The sequence below is a fragment of the Lipotes vexillifer genome, unplaced genomic scaffold (genome assembly GCF_000442215.2).
Source record: "Lipotes vexillifer unplaced genomic scaffold, Lipotes_vexillifer_v1.1 scaffold467, whole genome shotgun sequence".
NCBI lineage: Eukaryota > Metazoa > Chordata > Mammalia > Artiodactyla > Lipotidae > Lipotes > Lipotes vexillifer.
The window spans coordinates 245,899-267,383 of NW_006788081.1; the positions used below are offsets into that span (position 1 = coordinate 245,899).

The 21,485-nt window shown below is 37.4% G+C and overlaps 1 protein-coding gene across 1 annotated transcript in view; it reads right to left on the minus strand.

Annotated features, from left to right (window-relative positions):
- Positions 1-624: 624 nt before the first annotated feature.
- C9 (complement C9) overlaps positions 625-21,485 on the minus strand; it is a 50,411-nt gene continuing 29,550 nt past the window's right edge. The window contains exons 6-10 of the mRNA XM_007461239.1: positions 19,014-19,283; positions 14,384-14,624; positions 11,509-11,634; positions 9,187-9,365; positions 625-840 (exon numbers count right to left, since the gene is read on the minus strand). Of these exons, the coding sequence (XP_007461301.1) occupies positions 625-840; positions 9,187-9,365; positions 11,509-11,634; positions 14,384-14,624; positions 19,014-19,283 (1,032 nt within the window). The remainder of the gene's footprint in view (positions 841-9,186; positions 9,366-11,508; positions 11,635-14,383; positions 14,625-19,013; positions 19,284-21,485) is intronic.

The following is a 21,485-nucleotide window of genomic DNA, read 5'->3' on the forward strand; positions in this document are numbered from 1 at the left end:
GACCTGGGCTTTTTTTGCGGGGGAGGTGATGTGTTACAAAGTACTCTATTGTATCTGTGATTGTTTTTCTTATAAAAGGGTTCTGAAGTATTTACCTTTATGTATACACACACATATATGCACATGATGAGTATATGTCCACCTGGATGTTTGTTATATTTCTGTAAGCTTTTCTCTTTATATGAATGGTGCTTTGTGACCACCTAGAGGGGTGGGATAGGGAGGGTGGGAGGGAGGGAGATGCAAGAGGGAAGAGATATGGGAACATATGTATATGTATAACTGATTGACTTTGTTATAAAGCAGAAACTAACACACCATTGTAAAGCAATTATACTCCAATAAAGATGTAAAAAAAAAAGTAATACAATCATTACAATTTATTATTTGTTTATAGTTCTGTTTAGATGTAGAGGTAAATTTTTAAACTGTGTGCTAAATGACACCTAAAGGCTGATTTGTCCATTTCCACTATTCATTCAATATTTATCCTCTGTTTATATGGATAATCTAGAAGTTTAGTTCAAATTAATTCAAGAGCTAGTTTTCAAATTAAATAACCCCCAAATGTATACTTTTGTCCTTAATAATATCAAAGGAGTTGTTCTCACCTTCATAGATTTTCTATTTTCTGATTTCACAGGCAACTCCCTCGAACTTGTTTGGGCAGGAACACAAACATTGTCCATCCAGCAGAATCACATTCCCTCCATTTTGGCATGGTTGGCATTTTCTTACACTGAATTCATTGATGTAGTCTTCAATGGCTCTTTCCAAATTTTGTTTCTTTAAGTGTGCATCTTTTATTTTCACTGGAATCAGATCATGTATCGGAGACAGCTGCAAGAGAGCAAAACATTTAATTTTAGGTCTTTTTCTGTAGACAGAGCTTGTGCAATATTTTTCACTAAATTATTTATTCATTGCTTCATTAATTTAACAAAGGTTTATTGAATGATTATTATTGCCAGATATGATGTTAGCTTTTAAGACTGCCAGTGATCAAAACTAGTCATGATCTCTGTAATCATGGAGATCCCATTATGGAGGTAAGGAGACTGATATTAAAATAATCATACAGACAAATTTAAAATGGAAACTGTGACTAGGTGCTGTAAAGGATGGGTATATGTATTTTAACAATGAACAGTCAGGGATTTAAAGTTTTAGCAGGCTAATTTACTGACATATTGTGAATCCTTTTTGCTGTCTTTTTTCTGCCTCCCCTTTTCTAGGCAAGTGCTTGCGATCTCTTGTCTAAGAGGAGGTTTGTGTGTGATGACAAGTCCAGAATGCCCCTAAAGGCAAACACTTTATTGATTTTTTTTTCTTTAAAAGCCTGAACTCATTGATAAATTTTTGTTGCGAGAAGGAGTGTGGGAAGAATGTCACCAAGGTGGGGGCATTCCTTCAGTCCAGGAAGTGGGTAGAGTTAGCATGTACCTCAAGTAGCAGGAAACCATAGCTAGATCTCTAGCAGCTATTTTGGGAAGTAGCAAAATCTTTGGAGTGCCCCTAGGGAAGGTGGCTATCAAGGAACAGGCTACAGCTTTGTCAATGACTCCGATGCCCAATCTTGGCATGGAAAGTTTGCAACCACCTGACTTCAAGTGAACTTGTAAACTTGAACAATGAGGTTATCAGGATGACCACCATGGACTAAATACTTACATATATCATATCATCATTTCCCAGACAGAAGCATCAGGACAAGCAAGAGCTACCCTGAACCCCATCCAACAAATGAATGAAGGATGAATTTTCCAGCAGCATGGAAGGATGGGATCTCAATGTCAAATTTAATTATACTAAAATAAATGAAGTAAAATGATTTATTTTGTACACTTAAATTCCTGGAGTAAGATACATAGTTGCTACCATTGAATCAGGGAAGTTTGGAAAGGCTTTCCTGAGAAAATGACTATGAAGTTGAGATTTGAGGGTGTTAAGACGGAAAGATTACTCTAGTAATATAGGGCAGAATTAAAAAAATGCTTAGTTATGTTACATATAAAACACATATAGAATATACAGGGCTATGTTTTATGTACATATGTAAAACACGTATAGAAAACTTGTATCATATGCCTATTTAATGTAAGCAAATTCAATTGCGTGACTATAAAGGTGTTTGAGCAGATAAACTCTAAGAAATTGAGACCCTTTGGTGGCACATTACTTTGAAATAAGAGACCACAAAATTTAGAAGCAATTGGAATCGAAAGACAAGATTAAAAAATATACCACAGGACTTCCCTGGAGGCACAGTGGTTAAGAATCCACCTGCCAATGCAGGGGACATGGGTTCGAGCCCTGGTCCGGGAAGATCCCACATGCTGCTCAGCAACTAAGCTTGTGTGCCACAACTACTGAGCCTGCACTTTGGAGTCTGCGAGGCACAACTACTGAGCCCGCATGCCACAACTACTGAAGCCCGCGTGCCTAGAGCCCGTGCTCCACAGCAAGAGAAGCCACCACAATAAGTGCACGCTCCACAACGAAGACCCAATGTAGCCATAAATAAATAAATTTATTTAAAAAAATAGTTATATATATATACACACACACACACACACCACAAATTCCTGCCGAAGAGTAATGATGGATTAAATAAAGTCAACTAATCTTTTTTCTGAGGACAATGAGAAAAGCTGAACAAGATAAAAGTAAAATTCAAAAATTTGCTTGAAAGCCCTGGAGGACTAACAAGGTAACAAAACATTACTAGGCTAAGATCTGGGAGGAGGTGGAAGTTCAGTGAGGTGAGCCCAGTACTTCTGGGTCACCAGTCCCCTTGACACATTTCCTAAATCAGGAAGAGGCAGTCGAGGAGCTAAGAGGTAGAGCAGCACATTACTGGGCTGGGGAAAAAAGGTTGGAATTCAGGACAGCAAATGTAAAAAAGCTGTGCTTTGAGTTGGGCCCCAAAGGACTGCAGCCCTAGAAGTAAAAGGGAATTGGAATTGAGGTGGTCCTGGCAAAGACTGCAGCTGGTTTTAAAATAATCCTGAGTCATTAGTACCCCAGAGGCTTTTTAGATACAAATATATATTTCTTTTGAAGACAATAAAAGCATCTCAGGCCTCAAGCTACTCTGATAGCAATTTTTAAAGTATAATATCCAGCCCACAATAAAAGTAACTAGGTACACAAGGAAATGAGCCAACATGAATGAGAATCAGTAGAAATAATAGAAATGAGAAACAGAGCTTGGGAATGCCAAGATTTGAGTTATCAGATGTAGACTTTAAAACAACTACGTTTACATAAGCATAAGAGACAAGATTAAAAAGTTTAGCAGAGAACTGAAAATTATTTTAAAAAATAGAAGATTTGAAAAAAAATAAACAAAGAGAATTGGAACTTGCTATTATAATATACAAATTAATGGACTGGTTAAATAGCAGATGTGACACAACTGAAGTAAAATTACCGAATTGAAATATAGGTTAGAAGAAGATATTGACAATGAAGCATGAAGAGATACAAAGTCAGGAAATACAGAAAGACAATAGGAAGCATACAAGATAGAGTGAGGGGCTTCCCTGGTGGCACAGTGGTTGAGAGTCCACCTGCTGATGTAGGGGACACGGGTTCATGCCACATGCCGCGGAGCGGCTGAGCCCATGAGCCATGGCTGCTGAGCCTGCGCATCCAGAGCCTGTGCTTTGCAACGGGAGAGGCCACAACAGTGAGAGGCTGGCATACCGGAAAAAAAAAAAAGATAGAGTGAGAAGGTAAAAGATCTACGTAATTTGAGTCCCTGAAGGAGATGTATAAGAAGCAGTATTTGAAGAACTAATGGCGGAGAATATTACAAACCTGGTGCAAGGCATCAAGATACTCCATTAATAAAAAAGCAAGGTTAAAAATTGTTCTTTTCACACCTAGGCACATTAGAGTAAAATTGCTAAAAAACAAAGATAATGGAGAAGATCTTCAAAACAGTCTACTTTGAAAGTAGACCGATGCTTGATTCTAATAGATACAATAAATAACACAATATAAATTATTCTAGGACAATGAGATATTCATAGTGAAATTTTTTAAAAAGTGACCTTCAAACTTATAGCACACATAAAATAACAACTCTAGGTTGATTGTAGATTGAAATGTAAAAGCAGTACAATAAAGGTTCTGGAAGATAATATATAGGAGAGTATCTTCAAGACCTTGAGGTTGGGAAAGACTTCAAACAGGACACAAAAGCACTAACTATAGTGAAAAGAAATATACATTTGACTACATTAAAGAAATCAACATCATAATTCCTGATATGAGGCACTAAGAAGGACACAACATCACTTCTTTGGTATTCTTGACAAAAATGCAGAACTGCAATCTACTCTAGGCCTAAACTGAGAGACAGCTTGACACAATAACTGATCAATGTTCATCAAAAGTGTCAAGGTCATGAATGACAAGGAAAGTCTAAGGAACTGTCACAGACTGGGGACTAAGGAGACATGACAATTAAATGCAGCATGGGATCCTGCTTGGATCCTGGAACAGAAAAAAGGACATCAGGGGAAAAATTAGTGAAATTTGAATAAGCTCTGTGATTTAGTCAATGTTAATTTTTCTGATTTTGATAACTGTACTATGGCTCTGTAAGCTGTTAACATGTTGGGGCTGCTGGGTGTAGGGTATGTGTGAAGTCTGTGCTGTTTTCGAAATTTTACTGTCTGTACTATTTGCACAATTACAAGTCTAAAATTATTTCAAACTAAAAAGTAAAAAAGAGGATATCTGTTATCAAGAATACTATTGAAGGGTGAAAGTTCTCCAATGAAAGAAGACATTTGTAACACTTTTATGTGAGAATAGTCTTATATCCAGAATATATCAAGAATTTCTACGAAGTCACCATACCTATCCCCTAGGATAGTCTTTTATGAATTAGCACGTAGGATTCAGATTTCAACTATGACGTGTTTATTTGGAAGAAAGAAACCTCTTACCAATGTTGCCTCATTGGCACAAACAACATAAGCATATGGTAGAGTTATCCTGATTATCAAAAAAAGAAGTTCATCTTGTCTGACCTTTCAAAGGAAAGTCAAGGCCAGATAACTGAAGATACAAGAATAGCGGGTCTTGGAGAAAATACAGTTTGGATGAAATGCATAAACAGTGTTCAAAGAGATAAAGAGGAAGGATGTACAATGGCAAATAGTTTCAGAGGAGCCTCAAACCCTGGAGTCGAGAATCCCACAGGAAGACAAAGAACTATTAAAATATACTTCCTGAAGTTTGCTTGAAGAATAGCATGTTTTTCTAATGAACTTTGGCTTGCGGTTAACTAAGAAAACAGTTTTCCTTTTTCTCCTATACTAGCTAACTCCCTTCTCTTTCTACCATTTTCCGTGGATGTAATCTATCACGCAACATGCTAAAATACAAATAAATTGACAATACTGTTTGATATTAAGTACATTTAGGTTTCTTTCAGGCTTCCAAACTGATGAAATTATATGTACCAAATGTAGTTTGTTGAAAGAATGAGTGTTTTTTTAATTGCTATACAAGAGAGTTAGGAATGATTTTTACTATATCATTCTAACTGTAATGACTATAATGTAGAACACTGGTACCACAGCTCTTTAAAATTCTGATGTTCTTTAACATCTGGTGCATCACTCTAAGAGTTGTATAATATAACAAAAATGGTAGATAAATTAATTCATTATTATTCAAAGTTGCTCCAGAAAGAGCTTAATCTAACTTGACATGTGTGTGGATAAGAGTGGCTGAGGGAAATGAGGTACACAAAATTCATGCAGGAGGACCCATCCATTTGCACCAGGTGAGTCATACATTTGGTTATATTTCCAGCATGTTGAAAAAGACAACTGAATTTTAATGATTATTTGCATGTAAGAAAAGCTCACCTGATTCCCAAGAGAAACAAAATGATCCTTGAAACTGAGAATGAAGAGTTGTATCTCCCATGAGTTCTCATAAAGGGGACCTTGTATTTTGTAACATCCTTTCAGTACATAAAGCAAGAATAACTTTGTTCTTTAGTGCGCAAAAGCAAAACTTTTCAGGAAGCCAATATGCTGTATTCTAGCTCTGCGGATTTTTACTGCTACTGCTCTGGAGGAAATCTTAAACTTTATATCTCTCAGGCAATCGTTACTAAATGTAATTTCTCTCACCTGATGTTTTTATAACTAGTTTGTAGCAGTAAGCTTAAGAAACCAAAGTTCAGCTATTCTATTGAGGTAAAATGTAGAGCCATTTGTGTTAACATTCAGGTAAGCTGGATCGGAATTAATACACTTTCACGAAAGTTGAAGGCTATGACAAAGTCCATATTGAAAGAGAGACCCAGCCTATCTCCTCCGCAGGGAGAAGGGCTGAAGGAAAATTCTTGGATTGAGCCAAGACATTCCTCAAGAAGTGATCTGGGGTCTGTTGATGCACAAACAAAAGGATAATCAAAGCCACAAGATTCTACTTAATATAGCATGGTCATAGTTACTTTAGCATGGAAAATAAATATAAATAAAACCAAGTGCTTTACTTAGAAAATCTCAGTAATATATTTAAACAGCCTTTAATTTAGAGTGATACAACTTCTTCCTGTTTCCTCCAAGAGAAACTCTTTGTAACATAAATACCTAGGTAGGTATTTAGGACTTAAATTGCTACAGAGAATTAAATATAAACCAGTTTAGTGTGAGTGGGGAGAGGTTTTATCAATTCTTTACATAATTAAATAGGAGAGACAATTATTTTAATATTAAGGTCATCCCTAGTGCTTGGACATGTCATATGCAGACAATAGAATGCTTCAAACTACCAAAGAATGAATTAGTGATTATAGATTGTTTAATTACCTCATGGAAATGCCAGTTAACCAAAGGACCACTTGCATTTATGAGAGCAAAATAACTTGGAGTCTATTTCAAAGTCAAATTAAGCTACATCTCAGGTCTCTTTAGAGATTTAAAAGCCATACAACGTCAATAAAAACCATAATATTGGGCTTCCCTGGTGGCGCAGTGGTTGAGAGTCCGCCTGCCGATGCAGGGGACATGGGCTCGTGCCCCGGTTCGGGAAGATCCCACATGCCGCGGAGCGGCTGGGCCCGTGAGCCATGGCTGCTGAGCCTGCGCGTCCGGAGCTTGTGCTCCGCAATGGGAGAGGCCACAACAGTGAGAGGCCCGCGTACCCAAAACAAAACAAAAAACAAAACATAATATTTTACTATTTTTTGAACTTCTCCTCCAAGAAGATAAATTTAAAAAGTGTTTCATGGTGGACTAACTATGGTTGCCTTCTTCTTAGGCAGAATATTGATATGAAAAGTCCAGGCTTTCAATTCATGAAGAAAGAAACATACAGATATTTTAGATGGAATGTCCACCAATCTAAAAATCTGGGGGTCAACAGTTGCCCTTAAAAATAGGATAAAACTATATTTTGCATCCAGCCAGTAGGACTGTGCCAACAGAGTTGAAGGTTTTTGAATAGTTCTAGTAAATCCAGTAGTAAATCTTCAGCAGATACTTTATTGACTTGCGATTTTAAAAATCAGCTCTAGAATATGATGGACTCTCATTAAGACCTCCTCAGAGAACAGTGTTGGATCCGTACAAGGACAGTTGAACTCCCTTTGTAGAAATGAGAAGACAAGACACTTTAGGTGTCCATCTGAATGTAAACATCCACCTAAATCAATTTTTTTCTTGTTTGTTTGTTTTGGCCACGCAGCTTGTGGGATCTTAGTTCCCTGACCAGAGATTGAACCCAGGCCCTTGGCAGTGAAAGTGTGGAGGCCTAACCAACTGGACTGCCAGGGAGTTCCGAATCAATTCTCTTTTTACTTAAGATCTTCTGAAACAGATTTATTTCACTGAGTTCAAGGTAATGAATTTAAATATTATTTAAATATGAAAAAATAAAAGGGGTCTCTTCTGATTTTAATTTTATATATGGGCATGCTAATTTGGACAACTATTTTCCTCTCTTTGTCCTAGTTTTGGGACAAAATATGTGAAGACTCTCACAGATGTGCTTGCATATTTACAACTGGGTAGATTTCCACAACCTAAAGGGAGAGTACATTACAATTTTCCAGTTTCTGAGTTTCTCTCTCACATACATGAAATAGTTTCGGTGGTTTCACTCACTCTTTAAAGACAATAATGAAGAATGAAGGAACACAATTCTCTAATAACTAGTCCTATCAAAAATGTCAACATGTTGGACTTCCCTGGCAGTACAGTCGTTAAGACTCTGCACTCCCATTGCCAGGGGCATGGGTTTGATCCCTGGTCAGGGTACTAAGATCCCGCATACTGTGTAGTGTGGCCAAAAAAAAAAAAGTCAACATGTTTATAACTCAAGTTAATCAAAAGGAAGTAGGGGGCAATCAAAGATAAATTTGACCCGAGGGAAGAAAATTGTGAAACATACAGGGAAAATTGAAAGCTATAGAAGAAAGCAGGAAAAATAATTTCTAATAATATCAGGAACAAAATAGCAATAAAGGAAAACACATAGCCTTTATAGTTAGTTTGGGGAGAGAATGATGAGGCTAAGTAACATTGGCATTTATATCTTTATAATTATAATGTAGCTTTTTTCCCCTTAGGAATAAGCACCAAGACTGTAAAGTCCCAAAAGGTTTATAAACAGAAGACTATTACAATCAAGACACAAAAAGGAAAGGATTTCCTGACCATGAGAACTGTTCACTCTTGGTCTTATTTTCTGAGAACTTATGAACTTCCCTTTCACAAAGGCCCTTGAAAAATATAATTCTCCTGTGTTGGAAGTGGTGCTATGATGTCACCTGAAGGCAAGGGACAACTGGGGCAGAAGGAAGGGATCTAACAATTTCTGTGCAACTATTTTGTACCAATCTGTGCTATAGTCTCTGTACAAGGAATCACATTAAATCCTCAAAATAAACATGGAGCCCTGGAGAATTCAGTGTTGCAGAAGTCAGAAAATATTACACATCTAGTGAGGAGCAGAGACTCAGACTCAGCCCGGTTGGTCTGATGCCCGCTCTGTGCCTTTCTTCTATGCCATGCTTTTTTCAGGGATGGGATGGGAGTGCATTTGAATGCTCACGTCTCTTTCAGATGAAGTTAACTGTTCATCTGAACCACCAATTACATTTAGTTAGAAAATGACAAAATCTTCTATTTGAAAATAAATATTTCTTACTTTTTGATTTATGAGCACTGGAGCATCGTTTAAGGAGGAGGCCCAGTTTACAAAGTCAGTCACGTTAATCATCCTGGCTCCTTTGAGAAGCTTCTCTTTCAGTTCAGTTGCATATTTTCTTGTTCCTCCTCTTATGAATGAAATAACATCATCGATGAGGTTTTCACTCATGATGTTTTCTGAGAAGAGAAAGAAGATATAAGTGAAGCATGTATAGTTCTGTGACATCAGATAGACATTTATTGAACCCCTTTCATAAGGTATAGTCTAGTACATTTATTGAATTTTACTTATAAATATTACTTATGTAATTTTTTTCACCCCAAATCTCCAAGGGTCATTTTTATTAGTAGTCAATTATAGATTTCAATCATCTTTTTAAAGAAAATATAAATGGTATGATGCTTGAGATACATTAATAATTTAAAGTTCATCACTTAAGCACATGCACACATGGCAACACGACTCTTGATTGGATACATTTCTTGTTGCAGACTTAGCTTCATAATTATATTTTGTATAAGTTTGCTTTAAACTATTTTAATATTATAAAAAACTTCAGAGTATAAAAAAGAATAAAGTAAAAAGCACAATTTCTTTCCACCCCAATTTTTACGTTATTTCTCCCTCAGTCTCTCCCAGACTAAACTGCTTTTAAAAAGTTTCGGTGAATCATTTAGAGTTGTGAATTTTTTGAACTAAAAAGAAATTTCAAGGTGATTTTTGTTCATCTTTCCTTATTTTTATAGATGAGAAGACTGGGCCTCAGAGAGATAGAGTGACTAGCCCAAGATCACACACAGTAAGCTTAATGGCCAAATTTTGAAATTATGACATTTGATGGCAAGGTCAGTTTTCTTTTCACTTCATCAGTAGTTTCCAAGCATGGCCACATGTTAGTGGCTGGTATGCTTTTAAAAATATTAGGTATTCTTCTCTTCTACTTCTCCACTATCAGCTGACTCTTTTTTTTTTTTACATCTTTATTGGAGTATAATTGCTTTACAATGGTGTGTTAGTTTCTGCTTTATAAGAAGATGAATCAGCTATACATAAACATATATCCCCATATCTCCTCCCTCTTGCGTCTCCCTCCCACCCTCCTTATCCCATCCCTCTAGGTGGACACAAAGCGCTGAGCTGATCTCCCTGTGCTCTGCGTCAGCCGACTCTTTAAATCACTCTTTAAGTGAGTCTCAAGCATTTGTATTTCTGAGAATGCTCTCAAGTATTTCTGATTAGAGTAAAAATTGAGAACTCCAGCATTACCTCATGCTTATAAATCTGCTAATGACTAGCAACAGAAGTAATATTTATACCAAAAAAATTATATTTTTAAAAATGTTATGCACTGATTTAATGTTAAGGATGGATCAGGTATTTTCTTTTTTTCACCCAGTTTTATTGAGATGTAATCACGTACGATACTGTATAAGTTTAAGGTATACAGCATGATGACTTGACATACATATATATTGCAGAATGATTATCACAATTAGTTAACATACATTACCTCATATAGTTACAAAAATTATTTTTTCCTTGTGATGAGAACATTTAGGATCTATTCTCTTAGCAGCTTTCAAATACATCACACAGCAGTGTTAACTATAGTCATCAGGTTGAACATTACATCCCCAGTACTTATTTATCTTATAACTGGAAGCTTGTACCTTTTGACCAATTGGGTGAAGGTGAATTAGGGATTTTGAGTCAGGTGGAAGATTGAGTTAGGGAGATGGCTTATGGCCTTCTCCTTTCTTGATGGACACAGACAGCACTGCCACTAGGCCATTTGGAAGCTTTGTTAAAATTAGGGGAGAAAAAGAAAACTTTCCTCCAGATATTTTTCTACCATCGGGCTTCTACCATTGCCATGATAAAAATACAAATCTACAATGACCACAGTGTGAATGGCTGTATTTCCCAGAGCTGTGCAGCTCACGACCTGCACAATGATGATACCATTGAATGCATGTCCCCAGGTTACTTGTGTTTATAATGGTTTGGGAACCACCGTGAAGATAAAATAGCTTTTGGGAATTCCCTGGCAGTCCAGTGGTTAGGACTCCATGCTTTTACCACTGAGGGCCTGGGATCAGTCCCTGGCCAGTGAACTAAGATCCCAAAAGCTGGTGTGGCTTGGCAAAAAAAGAAAAAAGAAAAAAAAAAAGATAAAATCGTTTTTAAGCACTTTCAGTTTGTTGTTGTTGTTGTTGTTTTTTATAAAGAGGGGAGGCAATAAAGAAGGCTCATAGTGACAGGGCAGGGCTCATTGACCTTTCCTCCTTCTTTCACCCTAGTAAGTTAGGCCATACTTACCAATTTTACCATCACCCCTCTTGAAGCAATTGTCTGAATTAATATTTCCTGTGATTTCAATTCCAGCATTCAGAGATAAATCCAGATTAAACCCAAGGCATCTCTGTATATCCCTTAGTTCAACACCTGTTTAATATATTTAGTTAGAAATTATTAGATTATGTCTATCAACGTCATAAATAAATTCCAATTTTGCTATTTTGTAAGAAACATACTTACTTGGATTCCTAGATATTATTACTGAACTCAAATGCAAGGTTATATCTGCCCTGCTTTGCCCTCATATTAGAATCTAATGGTCTCCTTTGACTTTGCTTGTCAACTTAATGGTGAAGGACCGATAAATTTACCCCTTGTTAAAAGGGACATGAGTCAGACAAGGGTGGTTATAGTCCATCCTTACCTCTAATATCATAAAAGGGAGACAATGTCTAACATGTATTGAATGATTATATGCCCAGCATCATTCTAAGCATCTTGTGTAAATCAACTAATTTACTCCTCTCATTGACTTTCTGACATAAGTTTTATTATTATCCTCATTTTACAGATGAGCATGAGGAATAACAAAGCAGTTAAGGAACCTGCTGATGGTACTCAATTGGTAATTAGCCAAGTAGGTATTAGAAACAAGAGCTGTCTGGCTATTAAGCACTTCTCTGTATCAACTTCATAATTTGGTCATGGGATGCATCAACATCTCCTGATCCTCTTTGGAAGACTCAGTTCATCCTTGAGGTAGCTAGTTTGTTGCTCTGGGCAGATGGCTTAATATATGACACTTTATTCTGGTCCTACTAATGCTGTTTAGTAGACATTGGTCTTGGGAGCTGACTCATTGTGGTGTGTGGTTGCTCCAGTTATAACAAAGAAAAATCCCAATATTTACTCAAGTATATAATTTATTGTCTATTCTCCTGATTTAAAAGAGGAAATTATTTCTTCATTTTAAGAGTAACTTCCCAGGCCTGAACTCATTGATCATATCAGTTTTTGCTCTTATTTATCATTTCAGATCACACACACACGTATACAAACACGTGGCTGTTTGTCCTGGAAGCCAAAATGCTTTATGAAAAAGGAAAGGGAGAAGTTAAGTTAATCCCAGGATCCCATGGTGAGATTTAGAAGTAGAGATCTGAGACATTTAGTCATTCATTCATTCAACGAGTATCTTTTGTGTACCCACAATTACTGAGAACTTAAGAAATATCCAGCTGAATTTCCCATGGTAAAGGAGGAGGGAGGATAAAAACGGAAGATAATGCTAGAAATTCAGAATACTAGATTTCCAACCTTAACCTAAGAAGCATGAGAATTCTGATTCAAAGATGAGGATGAAAATACCTAAGTGACACCCTAAAGCTTAGATTCTCTACCTCAGCTGTGGACCTCTCCACAACCAGACGGAGTCTGGATGCCCCAAACTGGAGGACGTGGCTTGGACCTTGGGTGTGGCAAAGCAGAAAAGTGAGAAGAATGACTTCTTCTTCAAAGACCCAGAGTCCACCTAATGATCTTTGTCTACTAAGGCCAGAAGGTAAGTAGATATAAGTAGGTAGCTGTGTGTTGTCCAAGATGAAAGATTTCAGCCCATGGAGTTTTTTCACCAAAGCAACTCTTAGCCTGAAGAGTTCTTTGTGTTTTGATCACCCTTGCTGAGCCTTTCTCTTCTGATTTTCAAGTTACTCAAGACACATTCCTCTGTGCCCCTCCCCCATGTGATATCTATCAATATAGCCTACTGGGCAGGGCTCCTAGAGACCCCATTATGCCATCTCACTGGAATAACCTTGTGAGGCAGCATAAACCAAGAAACCTCATACTCTACTCCCCCTGGAAATGCATCTACCGGCCCAAGACTAGACTGAGGCATCAAGATCAACTGGTTCTGGCCATTCATATTTGTTTCATCCATAAAGGGTTTATCCACGGTGGGGACAGTGTCAGGCTTTCAGATCAGAGCTGAATCCCATTTTTTGCTTGACACAGCCAGAGGCTAAGGAGAAATAACCATGCAAGTGCTTTTGGCAACACTTCCTTCCCTAAGAGACACAACCCAAATCTTTGAGGGCAGAGAGAGGAGCTATGCTGGCATCTTTCACCTCTTTAAAGAGTGCTGTAACTAAGCCTTAATTACTCACAAAGTAAATATTAAAACTTATTAACATAGAAACTTGGCATCTAGTTTATTCTTAAAAGGCTTTGAGGAAGTCTTTAGGTCAGGATGGTAATTATGTAGCACATAGGCCTATTCTGTGCATATGGCAGACACTGATGATCAATCATAGACTCTTTTCCATGATTCAAGTGTGGTCAGAAACCTATTTATGGACCCAATTCAACTACCACCCCATAGTTAGAATTGTCATCATACGAGGTAAAACGAATTTTCCACTCTTGCTTTAGACTTACATGTTGTTAACATTGTTTCTTCCTTCCTCTCTTAGAGAAAATTTAGAACATTTCCTTTCCAATTCTGAAGAATACTTTGGCAGATAACTGGCATACATATAATTGAACCAGTCTATGGATTAAGCAAGAGGTTATGTAAATGACGTCTTTTGTACTTTTCACCTTTTAAATAGTATTTCACTAAAAGCAGCACCACCAAATAATATTATATTGCAATACGATTTTGTGCATTTCTCAGTAGTGCTGCTGAGTAGTGCAGGGCCAAGCCATCTTGTTTGAGGTGGAAGTCAATTCGCTGTTTGATAGGATTTTAGAGGCCAAAGGGCAGGGAGAGAGTTCTCTCAAAGAAGCAGGTTACAAAACTCTACTCTAAAGCCTTTAACCATTCGAAGAGGATAACGCTAGAAATAGTGGATGGTTACAACAATGTTGGAAGTTAGAACTCTATTTCTAGCTATACCTTTCTGGTTCATGGAAGCTTTATCCAAAACATATATTAGTTCATAGAGTCCTCCTAGAGACCCAGAGCTACTGTAGTGGGTTCCATAGGTTTCCAAAAATGCAAAATATTCCCCCTTTTCATAGGTAGCTGGTAGAGCTTTTATAGAATCCAAGAAAGTTGTTGCCAGCATGACGTCCCGAGTTCTCATCACAAATCTTCCCAGGTGAATGACTCCTTTTACATGCAGAAATATTTTTTCCTTTGTTGTAGAGCAGAAGAAAAGAAATATGAGTATTATCACCATAATTTTGAATTCAAAAATCACAAAATTTAGAATTTCCATAGTCAATACGTTTTTAGCAGTGACCGCAAGATATCGCTTTAACCCACTTGGAATGGCAAACTTAAAATCATATCAAAACTGTTGATGAAGATGTGCAGAAACTGGAACTCTCTCACATTGCTAGTGGAAGGGTAAAATGGTACAACCACTCTGGAGAACTGTTGGGCAGTTTCTTGTAAAAGTCAACACACATCTACCCCAATGGCCAGCAACTTCACTTCTACATAAGATCAGTAAAAAAGTAGTTCACAAAAAGATCTGTATGAGACTTTTATAGTGGCTTTGGTCAGAATAGCTTAAAATTGAAAATGACAAATGTCCACTGACAGGGGAATTAATAGACAAATTGTAGTCTATTCACACAAAGGAATACTAGTTAGCAATAAAAGGGAACAAACTACTGATACAGGCAACAATATAAATACATCTCAAAAATATTATACTGAGGGCTTCCCTGGTGGCGCAGTGGTGGAGAGTTCACCTGCCAATGCAGGGGACATGGGTTCGTGCCCCGGTCTGGGAAGATCCCACATGCCGCGGAGCGGCTGGGCCTGTGAGCCATGGCCGCTGAGCCTGCGCATCCAGAGCCTGTGCTCCGCAATGGGAGAGGCCACAACAGTGAGAGGCCCGCGTACCGAAAAAAAAAAAAAAAATTATACTGAGTGAGAAAGTCAGGCACCAGAGTATATACTGTATGATTCTATTTATATGAAGTTGTAGAACAGCTGAAACTAAGCTGTGGTCAGAGAAATCTGATCAGTAGTTGCCTCTCAGGCAGTAGGGGATTGATGCAAAGGGCATGAAGGAATTTTCTTGCAGTGATGGAAATATTCTACATCTTGTTTAAGGAGGTGGTTACAAAGGTGGATACAATAGTCAAAACTCATCAGGGAACTAAATGCGCAAAATATTTTCATTTTATTGTATGCAAATTACACCTCCCTAAATTGACTTAAAAATGTTAACAATGGAAGGAAATGTAGATGCTATATATGAAGCCCAATTTTATTTTACACATGAGGAAACTCTGATACAAAGGTATCAAATTATTTTCCCCAAATCACACAGAGTCTGTGGTAGAGATTTGTCCCAAAAACCTAGGTCTCAGGTCTCTCTGTGCCTTCTACTAAGTCCTCTCAGTTTTTGATAACAGGAGGGACAGATAATATTTTAAGCTGTGGCTTTCAAGCCAATCTAAACACCTCAGCAGTTAATGTTCCCAGGGATGATGGCTTAAATTTCCAAAGGAAAACTGGGGCGGTCACAAAGAACTATGCGATTTAATGCTATAGACTGCCCTGGCCAAAACTAAACTACAACTGACATCCACGATTTTGTAGAAGGTTCTTTTGAAGTTCTCCTGCTGTAGTTGTGGTTAGCACATGTTGATTGCATAGGAGTTTAATACGCTTTATTATTTTTTTAAAGGTACATCTTGGTGTATACAAACATCACACCAAACTTTTTATGTTTTAGAAGCACAATTGTTCACACTGCATGACTTAACTTTAGGTGATATTGGGTGATTCAGTATCTAACAAAAATCTTAAAGAAACTTACTCCATATATATATGTTCTCCACCTGATGACTTGCATAATACTTCTTAATGCAACCTCCAAGATGCACAAAACATATTTGGAATCCCTCTCGTTTTTGCTAAAATTAGGTGTATCTTGTCAGAAAGACATTGTGTTCTTTGACTCAACTTGTTTTAGAGGTAGATCTTAGATTATTCCCAGCCAGATATACTCTTGTTTCTTCCATCTTAAAGGAATAAAAATAATCTCTTGGCCTTACTTGTTTGGCCATTTGCCACTCATTTCTTCACCCTCATTAGAAGCAAAATTCCTTTAAAGAGTTTTCTGTACTGGCTCTTTCCAATTCCTCTCTTCCCAGTTTCTCTTAAATCTAACCCAGTCATGCTGCTGCCCTCACTACTCCACCAAAACTTCTCTTTTGTTCAGAACCTCTTCTGAAGGTCACCAGTGACCTTCACAATGCTAAAGCCAGTGCTTCTTAGTCCTCATTTTTCACATATTAGCACATTTGACACAGTTCATCACTCTTTTCTCTTCGATAGAATTTATTTATTTTTTGCTATCTGGGGTAGTTCTTCTCAAAATGTACAGTGTGAACAAATCACCTAGAGAATCTTGTTAAAACACAATTCTAATTCAGTAGGTCTGAGGTAGGGTCTGAGATCCTAACTTCCCAGTGATGTTGTTGCTGCTGGTCCATGGACCGCACTTTGAGTAGCAAGGTTCTACAGCATTACACTGGTCACATCTTGCTTTCCTTCACTCCTCTTTCTTCAGACCTCTTTCTATTGAAGTTCCCTGGGTTTAGTCTTTGATCTTCTCTTGTTCTATCCACAATAACTTCATTAGTGGTCTCACCAAAGCCTATGACTTTAAGCACCTTCTATATATTAACAACTCTGAAACTTAGAGCTTAATCCCAGACCTCTTTCTCAAATTCCAGACTCATAACATCAACTTCCTATTTGATATCTCCAGTGGAATGTCTAATAGACATCTCAAACTTAATCTAACTAAAACATAACTACTGGTCTTCTCCTAACCTGCTCTACCTGAAATTTTCTCCATCTCAGTTGATAGCAACTCCATCTTTCCGGTTGCTCAGGCCAAAAACTTTGGCATTTGTAGAATCATGTTTGACTCTACAACTGTCCTTTCTGAACTGTCATCATCTCTCACCTGGATTCTTGCAATAGTTTTAACAAACCTTCTTCCTTTTGCTCTTAACTTTCATAATCTCTTCTCAACAGTACCCAGAGTAATCATTGAAGATATATTAGAATATGTCAACCTTCTATTCAAAACATTCCAATGGTCCCTCATGTCACTCACTGAAAAAACCAAACTCTTAGAACAGTCTGTGAGGCCCTTTATGATCTGATTCAAGGTAACCTCTCTAACCTTTTCTTCTTCTGTTCACTTTGGCCCAATGGGCAGGTATGTTCCCATCCTAGGGACTTGTCTTTAATAGATCCTTCTGCTGGATATATCATCCCAAATATAACTATTTGACTATTTCCTCTCCTTCAAATCTTTATTCAGAGCTCACCTCCTCAGTGAAGCCTACCCTAAGCTGCTTTTTTAATACTGCCATCTGCCCAGGAGTCCTGATTGCCATTATGCTACTCTACATTTCATTTTATTCTATAGTATCTATCATTTTCTAAACACTATATAGCTTCCTTTTTTACTGTTATGTTTGTTTCTGTCTATCTCCCCCTGCTAAACTTTCAGCTCCATGAGAAGAATCTTTATGAGTTTGGTTCACAAATGTATTCTAAGCACGTGGAACAGTGCCTGGCCATATAGTAAGTCCACAATTAAATATTTGTTGAATGACTTAAAAGATTTTCCAACTGCACCCTTTGGGTGAGTGTGCATGTGGATATAGAAGCAATGTATTGATCAACCCGGTATACAATTAGGCATAGTATAAGTACTAAGAGTGAATGAGTATTATTTTTTAAGTGGAAGAAGGGTATCTAAATAGATGACTGTGATATCAGAAAAGAAAGAGTGAGCATTTTACCAGCATCATGCTGACTATAGAAAGTATATTCTATATTTATTCCAAAGGCGATGAAACAAACTTCTAAATCTGGCTTAAATATTAAAAAACAAACACATTTTCAAAGTCTCAAATTAAAGGTATGATTACAAAGTAAGCAGACCAATTTCATATGCAATGTGTACAATTTCATGGCATCGTTACTCTAGAAATACACTTTACAGTAAGTAAATAGCCATCATTCTAAGACATTACAGTGAATTACCAAAATTCCTTAGTATGATTTTTCATTGTACTTCTGAAGAGAATATAAATTAAACAGTCTATCACCACAATCTCAGTCAAAAAGCATGCTCTGAATTCCCTTTTTTTTTTTTTGCCTGTGCCACGTGGTGTGTGGGATCTTAGTTCCCTGGCCAGGGATCAAACCCGTGCCCTCTGTAGTGGAAGCATGAAGTCTTAACCACTGGACCGCCAGGCAAGTCCCAAAAAGTACGCTCTGAACTCTTAATATGCTTGTTCTGTTGACAGCCACAAACATCTCACCCACTTATTACTGCTATATTGAAGAGATTTTTCTCCAGTTAGCATTCTTCTTCTGGGCCTTCAAACTACCTACACATTTGAGGATTTGTTGAGTATTATTTTTCTTTCTCTTATGAGCTCTATCTACTCTAAACAATTAAACTTAAAAGAGGACGTTTGGTTAGTTTGAAAAATATTCCATTATATTCTTTATATTAAATGTTTGGTCTTACCTTCTTCGAAGAATACGACAACAACCGTTTGTAAGTTTCATTTTTGGAATATGTAAATCGAAAGGTACCCTGGGCATTTGAAAGACTTGAAAAGTCTTTTATGTCAGAAGGTTTTGAATCTTTACTTTCAAACTGTCCAATTGCTTCAAGAGGTGTGTATTTTATAGTTAAATCTGCATTAAAATTTGATTTCTTCTCTTGGATGATACTTCTGAATACTTGCATCTGTTCATCATAATATTCAGTTCTGAAATTTTTGTCGGCTTTGGTCTAAAAGAGAATAGCAAAGTGTTTTTGAAAACAACATACAAAAAAACCACCCAAAATAAACAGGAAAAGACAAAAATCAGGCAACTTATTTGAAAGGGAGTAGAACAAAGAAGTTGAGCCACGGCAAGAAAGTGAGACTGCGAGGGTTCAAATACAGATCTGACGACATTGAGAACATTACACGATAACCTCTCTGTGCCCAGTCTGATTCCTAGTGTGTAAAATAGGGATACTCACCATACCTGGACCAAAGGTTGTTATAAGGAGTCAATGAAATAAAGCATATGAAGGACTTAGAACATAGCAAGCTTTCAAGAGTTAATATATTAATAATTAATAATATTAATAATTAAAAAGCAAGTTGCATAACAGATCAGATGCACAATATACTCCCACCTGTGTAGAAAAAGAAGGAAAGAAATGATAAAGCTAAGCCTTCCTGAAGCCTTATGGACCAGGCACTGTTTTGAGCATTTTATACATGTTAATTAATATAAGTAGAAACGCCAGGACTTGAGCCCTGAACTGCCTTTACACTCTACTGCCTATTTAAAAAAAAAAAAAGAAAAGAAAAGCCTTTATGTGCATAGAAAATTACTGGAAAAATAGACAAATCATGGAGCGATTGTCCTGGGTAAGGGGAACTGTGAGTAAATGGATATCTGGAGTGGCAGCAGGCTTGCTTTTTCTTGCATCATCTTTTATGTGGTTTGGACTTTATTTATTTATTTACCACATTCATTTTTGCATAAAAAAACTAAATAACCTAGTTAAAAATTAAAACTTTCAATGAAAACAAATGAACTTACTTACGAAACAGAAACAGACTCACAGACATATAAAACAAACTTATAGTTACCAAAGAGGAAAGGAGGGGGGAGGGATAAATTAGGAGCTTGGGATTAACAGATACACAGTACTATATGTAAAATAGATAATCCACGAGGTATCACTGTATAGCACAGGGAACTATATTTAATATCTTGTAATAACCTATAATGGAAAAGAATTGAAAAAGAATAAAACTGAATCACCTTCCTGTATACCAGAAACTAACACAACATTGTAAATCAGCTATACTTCAATAAAACAAAGAAAGAAACAAATAAAAACTTTCTTTGCCAACTTGGTTATTGTCAGGCATCAACGGGAGGGCTCTTAAACTCAACAAACTCTCTTTCCAGAGGTCCTCTGTAACAGGCTTCAACTCTTGTCTGGAAAGAGACACTCATCTCTTCAGTCAGTGGCACAGACTGGACTCAGTAGCATGCACTGGGTGACTGTTCTGCACAAGGAATGCTGTGGTCTGAATGTTTATGTCTCCCCTTAAATCCATATGTTAAAATCCTAATGCCCAATGGGATGGTATTAGGAGATGGGGCCTTGGGGAGGAGCCTTCTTGAAGAGATGCGTGCTTTTATAAAAGTGACCCCCACAGAGCTCCCTGGTCCCTGCCAACCATGTGAGGATACAACGAGAAGTCTGTAACCCAGAAGAGGGCCCTCACCCGACCCTGCTACTGCTCTGATCTGAGACGCCCAGCCTCCAGAACTGTGAGCAATAAATTTCGGTTGTCTCTAAGCTACCTGGTCTCTGGTATTTCATTATAGCAACCCAAACAGACTAAGACAAGAAAGCTACAGTCACCATCTAATGGGAAAGACTAAAACGTATATAATTTTCATTAAAGAAAGGCATGCTGGGAAAAATGCTCAATGCAAAGGGAACCATGTCACTTCCCTGTTTAAAATCTTTCCACCTTCCCACTGCCTTTAAGATAAAGTTTAAACTAGACTTATTCCAAGTTCATCTCTCTCTGACTGTACTCCAGCCCTCTGGCCTCCTTTCTATTTCCACAGCCTATGCTTCTTCCCACCACAGGGCTCTCTTATGCTGCGTTTACTTTCTGGAATGTTCCTTAATCCCCCAGCCTCCCCCATCCTCCCATAACACAGACATTATACACACTCACACACACATACTATATACCCCTGGCCTGGTGAATCCCTATGTCTATTTCAAGTCTCAGCTTAACCATCACTTCTTTAGGGAGACCTTTACTGATCCCACAGACTAACAAATCTGTTTTCTATAAGTTCTCACGGCTTTTCTTTTAAAATAAAACAAAATGAAAAGTGCTTCCCTTTTATAATTTTTTTTTTTTTTTTTTTGCGGAAGCTGGCCTCCCCCCGTTGGGGCCTC